The 6,000-nt window shown below is 37.8% G+C and overlaps 1 protein-coding gene across 1 annotated transcript; it reads left to right on the plus strand.

Annotated features, from left to right (window-relative positions):
- The first annotated feature begins 3,135 nt into the window (after positions 1–3,135).
- Positions 3,136–5,425, plus strand: LOC149618444 (uncharacterized). Its single transcript, XM_089854018.1, has 3 exons — positions 3,136–3,459; positions 3,926–4,291; positions 4,886–5,425. Exons 1-3 carry the CDS (start codon positions 3,136–3,138, stop codon positions 5,423–5,425), a joined length of 1,230 nt encoding a protein of 409 aa, XP_089710144.1.
- Positions 5,426–6,000: the final 575 nt, after the last annotated feature.

Here is a 6,000-nt window from a genome sequence, read left to right on the forward strand (position 1 = left end):
TTTTGTACTCGCCACAAATTCTGACGACTCGAAACTTATACCCTCGCACGCTAGTCATTGGTATCGTGGCGAAATACTTTGCTAATATCATAATTTAAGATTGATACGCCCTTAGTAATAATTATTTCTAGTATTATGTAAACTAGAATTATAATTAAATATAAAGTTAAAATACATCAAATGTACACTCTTGTATTTGTGTTCACTCATCCATGTATTGTATCTGTTATGGTAAGAAAATAAAAGATTCTGTGTATTCAGAACATTTTCTATTTAAACATTTACATTTACTGTTGTGTTTTGCAAATATTATCCCTTGTTTATACCTCAAGAAAAGCCAGAGGTCATTTCGAAATTCTCATCGATGGTCTTAACAAATCATCAAAGGTTTTTGACAGTTCAACTCGAACCAAATTCTAACCACACGAAGAAATTCGCCTGCGATCTAAACATGTTGGGTGCCTCAATTTGCAAATCTTCAACAACTCAAATTAAACGATTAACCATGGATGAAGATTACGTATCGTCGCGTTTACCCGTATTTGGTTCAAAAACACCCGTTTTTGTCAACATTTATTTCTGGTCATCGATGTTCATCATGAAGTACTTACTGTTGGCTGACATATTATATATGTGTTACAGTTCCAAAGACATTTACATTGGTTTCGCTAAATCGATCACCATGGCTGGATTCTTGATTTCGACGTACGCTTTTGTTTACAGGAGACAAGAAATTCGGGAAATCTTGCTAGATGGTTTTACACGGCTCCGTATTGTATCACCGCAACTGGTTTGCAGGATAAACAAGATCATAAAATGGTACATCGTCTTGGCTGTAGTGTTTAATGTAGTACTTTTTGCGTTTTATATGGCGTTGGAGCCCACAATTAAAAATGGCCACGATCCAAACTTTAGTTTTGCTAATTTTCTGAGATTTGGGTTAAATCAGAAAGTTTCGCCATTTACGGAATCGCTCTGCGCTGTGATCTTAGTTTCTTGTGAACTCCTGAGTTTTCTGGCGTTAAGACTATTTTTGGTTATAACACTTTGTTTGACCTTTCTGCAAACGGCCCGACTTTCCCAGTATTTGAAGGACATCTTGCAAGACACCGCTAACCCTCGGCAAATGGACTTATTCAACGAACATTTTATTTTCTTGGTTAACCTCATTCGACGACAAAATCACCAAGTGAAGGGACTTCTGGCTTTTTGGTTCTCTAGTGCGTTGTACTCCACGTTCAACGGTCTAATGGCTTTCATTTTAAACTCAAATATTGACGGAAACGTGGCTTTTCAGGACTTATTGATCATAAGTTCAATTACAATTTTCGCCTCTAAAATACCGGAAGCCATGAATGAAGTGTCCGAAAAACTGTTGACATTGTCGAAGGACTTTTTCGCAAAGGGTAGAATGCATGACTATATGTTTATCAAGTCGCAATTGCAAGGAGAGGATTTTGGAGTGAAAATTGCCGGGTTGTTCCTGATTACAAGAAGCATGTTTTTATCGTTTGTTGGAATGGGAGTGACTTACACCATTGTTTACATTCAACTTAATCCAACCGTGTTAAGAAAATTGCAGGGTGAAGCAGCGTGCAACTGTTCTTTGAATACTTGAAACCGTTAATGCACAATTGCAGTTTTCACAACCGACATTGGCATATATATTTGAAAAAATGTAGTTAAGCCTTTTTTGGTTTTTGAAATTTAGTGCACTTTAACCAATCATCGTTATGTAACTTTTCTTCCTCAATAAATAAATGGAGAATACACGGTAAGCCTTTGTTTAGAAATTATGGCCCCCTTATCATTGAGGGGCCAGTAAACCATCCCCAAAATGGCTGCATTTAGCGACGAAACGTTAAAACTACATCAAATTGAAGGGTACTGGATTTACACTAAGCTTAGGAAAGGCTATTTTTAGCTCCACCCTCGAGGTTAACGAGTTCCGATTGGCCCCTGCCTTTGCAATGTAAAATTGACGTGTTGAAGATTAGGCAGTATATTAGGGAGGTGACATCTGCTTAAAACAAAAGTTTCTAATTGCAGATCATTAATCAATAAAATCACTGACAATTTTATGAATGAAAATGTCTTTGGTAATATCAGGTGAAGCGGCACTCTAAACCCTTTTAATGTAACATAATCACTTCGTCTTACGGTTCTATTAAGCGATGATACGTTTATAAAGACAGTGTTGCGTTAAGTGTATTAAGTTCGATGGAACTTCGAAATAGAGTAAACAACCAGAGAGGTATTTAATATTTCAAGGGAATCAATAATAATACAACACAAGGAAACATAACAGATCGATGTTGGGATTTTAAAAACGTGTTACATTATGTTTCTATAATCCGATACACAAACGCGTTTCCAGCTTGAAGGAGAGAGGGGTGGAGTGGTAACCTATAACGTTGTCTCTGTATCCTCAACTACAGATAGGCACCGAAATCCTCCCAGTATGCTCAGCGTTTAAGTAGGATCGTACAGTACGAAAACGTCAAGGATGACCCCAGTGTCTTAAAAAAGAAGCTTCTCGTTCAAATACAATGGCGCTACGTGGCAGCACTTAATGGTCACCTATCGAAGGGTAGAGGCGTGCTCAAGGTACACTGGGAGACTTTCATTGCAGCAGGTCGCCCACCATCATTACCACTCCTTCTAACCTCCTTTCTCACTATTTCCAGGTGCTGCGAAATTTGTCAAAGAAACTAGAGTAAGGAATTGTAAGTAAATAGACCTTTTAAAATGGTTTTGCTCAGTTCTATTTTCATTGATTCGATAGAAACATTTAGAATACTTAATTTCTATTCCTTAACAAATTTTCTAGTCTAACAATGTTGTCTGAAAATTTTTCCACAGCCAAGGTGGCGTGTGCACGTTTGCGAAGTTTCTGAATCAATATCACCTGAGACTAGAGAAAGAGAAGTAGTATGATATAACAGCCTTTGGTTGTAGTCAAAGGTGAAAGTGGTACGATTTTTATAAGCTTGACGTCATATTTGTCACGAGAAAGTTTTAATTCCCACACTGCTAATATTTATTTTACTCCGAATTCCGAAATTCAATTCAAAAAATTATCAGTTTTTTCATTGCCGGGCGGATTTCTAACACGAGATTGCAGATCGTGATAAAATGGAGGAACCTAAAGTGATCGCTAATGATGGAAACTACCAAGTTTTCTCAGACACTGTCTTCAATATTTGGAACCCATTTCGTCCATTGTTTATATCGATGCGTTTGTTAGGATTGCCAATTTTTAATTTGCAAAATTCGAAAGATAAAGGGAAATTATCTATCTGGAATAAGTTGATTTGTGTCTATTTGCATCTGTGCGTTGTTAACAACGTTGCCTCCATCATTTACTACGATAAGGATCGCTGGAATCAAAGTTTGGACGTATTGATATGCGTCTCGGTAGTGATTCCATTGGATATCTACATTTACAAACGAAAACAGGTTTGTAGGTGGTGTTTATGTAATTATTGGATTGGTTTATAGAACGTTTGAACAGAATGTTGCCTACGTTCTACCAGGGATAGATTTAATTTTAGAAGTAGGAATGGAGAACAGAGTAATATCCGGGCGCGCGTCAAAGTCCTGGATCCCCTTCCCCGGTACGGAGGGGGAGGTATGAAAGAAGAGGCGGGGCGGGTCATAGCGACAGAGGTAAAAAGGAATTACGTATTTTTCGCCGTCTCCGTCAGCAACGTCATCAAAACGTAGTTTAAGTGAGCCAAGATAATTTAAACTTTTTGTTACGCGTTGGAGGGAGGGGCTCACTGAAGTAAATACTAACCGTTCTCCATTCCTACTTCTAAAATGAAATCTATCCCTGGTTCTACCTACTGCATTTCACCCTGTTATTCAGTTGCATTTGGTATTTTTTGGAAAGTTCTAATTTGAAGCTAATTTCATGTTTCAGATACAAAAACTTGGTAATCTTTTAAAAAGAGAATTGGTTCTTCGTGAATTTACCAACATTAAAATGAAGAGAACTGTTCAAATAGCTGTTGGCTTCGCTTGGTTCCTCGTGTTCATCTTACTCATAAGTCTCTCGATACTTTTGTGCGTCATGGACCTTGATGACTACCTGATGGGCGATTTTTTCAACGTCAAAATGGAGAGTGTTACATTTACCGGTGCCACTTGTATTTGCCTGACTGATCTGTTTTTCTTCTCCGTTTTCTTATGGGGATCTTGCATATTCTTAATCACGTTTTTCATTCTGTTCTGCGTCTTAATCACCAGATTATTGCAATCACTTCGAACTGATATTTACAATTTAAAGGTAAAATTAATGAATGTTTAATTTAAAATTGATACTTCCATAAGTTTATAAGATATGTTCCATAAGTATGACACTTACCTATACTTCTGAGTGCTAGTTCGAGAACGACAAGCGAGAATTGAAGTCCTACACTCGGTGGTTAATTTTGCAGTCCATCTTCCTATTTAGTCTGTCTGTACTAAGCCTAGCTTTGAAAGCGCCTCACCAGGCGTCGCTTTACGAGAATCTATGACGTTCCACCTACATCAAGCTCTTAGTAACCAGTGACAAACTTATGGAACATATCTTATGATCGAATCCACATAGCGAGTGGTCCCAGTTGAGATTAAGAATGATGAGAAATGTTAGACTTTAAATATTAATTCAGGAGATATTTTACAAATACTCAGTTGTTTCCGGTGTTTCAACTGATTTAAAAACTTTCCACAATTAAATTAAACTTGATCAGTTAATTAAATACGATTAGAGTAAGGCACTCCTTTGAAATGAACCTTGATTAAGTCTTGTTAAAGTATCTACCCTCTTTTAGGCGCCCTGTCACTAATAAGTACCCAATCCTTTCTGATGTATTTTACTTGACTTTTCTTTTAAAAGAACAAACGAAGCTGCAACGACAAGGGAATCGCCATGTCTAAACTATCTAAACGCTTGTTTCTCATATCAGAAGTAATCGATATCATAGAAGACGTATTCTCTAGTTCACTCCTATGGTGGATCCTAGCTGTTCTACTGTTTGTTTTAGTTACAGTTACGAGTTTAATCAACAAAGAAGGGCAGTACAGCGCCTCTTCGTACGTCGGAAACAGCGTTCTAAACGTGACTTTCATTTGCGGTGCTTTCTTGGCACTTTCTCTAAGCGCCTCTTCAGTCTACATTGAAGGAGAAAATTGCAAAAACGCTTTGGGCAAAGTGGCCTACTCGTTATCCTCCGATACGGCCGATCGTAAATTGCAATTGCTCACGTTCAACGCGCAATTACAAAACTCTCAACTTTATTTGAGTGGTTATAAGTTTTTCGTCGTCTCTAGAAGTTTTATGATTAACGTCGTGGCTGCCGTTTTGACGTATTGCGCCATCTTGCTGCAGTTTAACGATGAAGTTGTTAACCCAGAGAAAAATAATGCAGCACAATAAGTTAGTCCTAACTCGAACGCAATGCAAAATTTTTGTACAAGGTTTGTTTGTCCAAGTTCCTGAATGAAAATTCTAAAGCCTTTTGGTTCTACCTCACCCTTTAGGGGTTGATTGTTTTACTTCTATTCTAAGCTTACTTCCTGGTAGTAATGCCAGTACCATGAAGGTGTAAACGTTTATAATATTTGTGTCCATAGACCTGTATCGATGTAAAAAAGGGGTAGACACCCCTCAGTATTGGGGCATACAAGGGTGTTGATACATTGCCATCCATCTATGCGCACTCTCATGATTTAAAAAGACTACAGCGCAGGCGCCAAAAAGCGAGATGGAAGGCCAAGTTTCACCCCGTGTCTTTCCCTCTTTGTTACATCGAAATGGTCTATTCACCATTATCTGTTCACAAATATGTATCGCTCAAATTTGCAGTTGTAAAAATAATTTTTCTTTAAGTGTATATTTCAATGCTAGCAATGTCAATTGTTGTAGTAGTATCCTAGTAAATGTCGGTTTTTGTGGCGCCTCTAACATGCTGACTAGTCTTCTACACACCAATTTTACCGTTGACAAAGGCA

This window comes from Phalangium opilio, unplaced genomic scaffold (assembly GCF_054372755.1).
Source record: "Phalangium opilio isolate 3A_F unplaced genomic scaffold, DU_Popi_V2 ptg000209l_1, whole genome shotgun sequence".
NCBI classification, from domain to species: domain Eukaryota; kingdom Metazoa; phylum Arthropoda; class Arachnida; order Opiliones; family Phalangiidae; genus Phalangium; species Phalangium opilio.

Excerpts from the sequence above, each read along its gene's own strand:
- LOC149618444 (XM_089854018.1), top strand. The coding sequence starts at position 3,136 with ATGGAGGAACCTAAAGTGATCGCTAATGATGGAAACTACCAAGTTTTC. Across the intron at positions 3,460-3,925 it reads ACATTTACAAACGAAAACAG|ATACAAAAACTTGGTAATCT; the intron begins GTTTGTAGGTGG and ends TTCATGTTTCAG. Across the intron at positions 4,292-4,885 it reads CTGATATTTACAATTTAAAG|AACAAACGAAGCTGCAACGA; the intron begins GTAAAATTAATG and ends TTCTTTTAAAAG.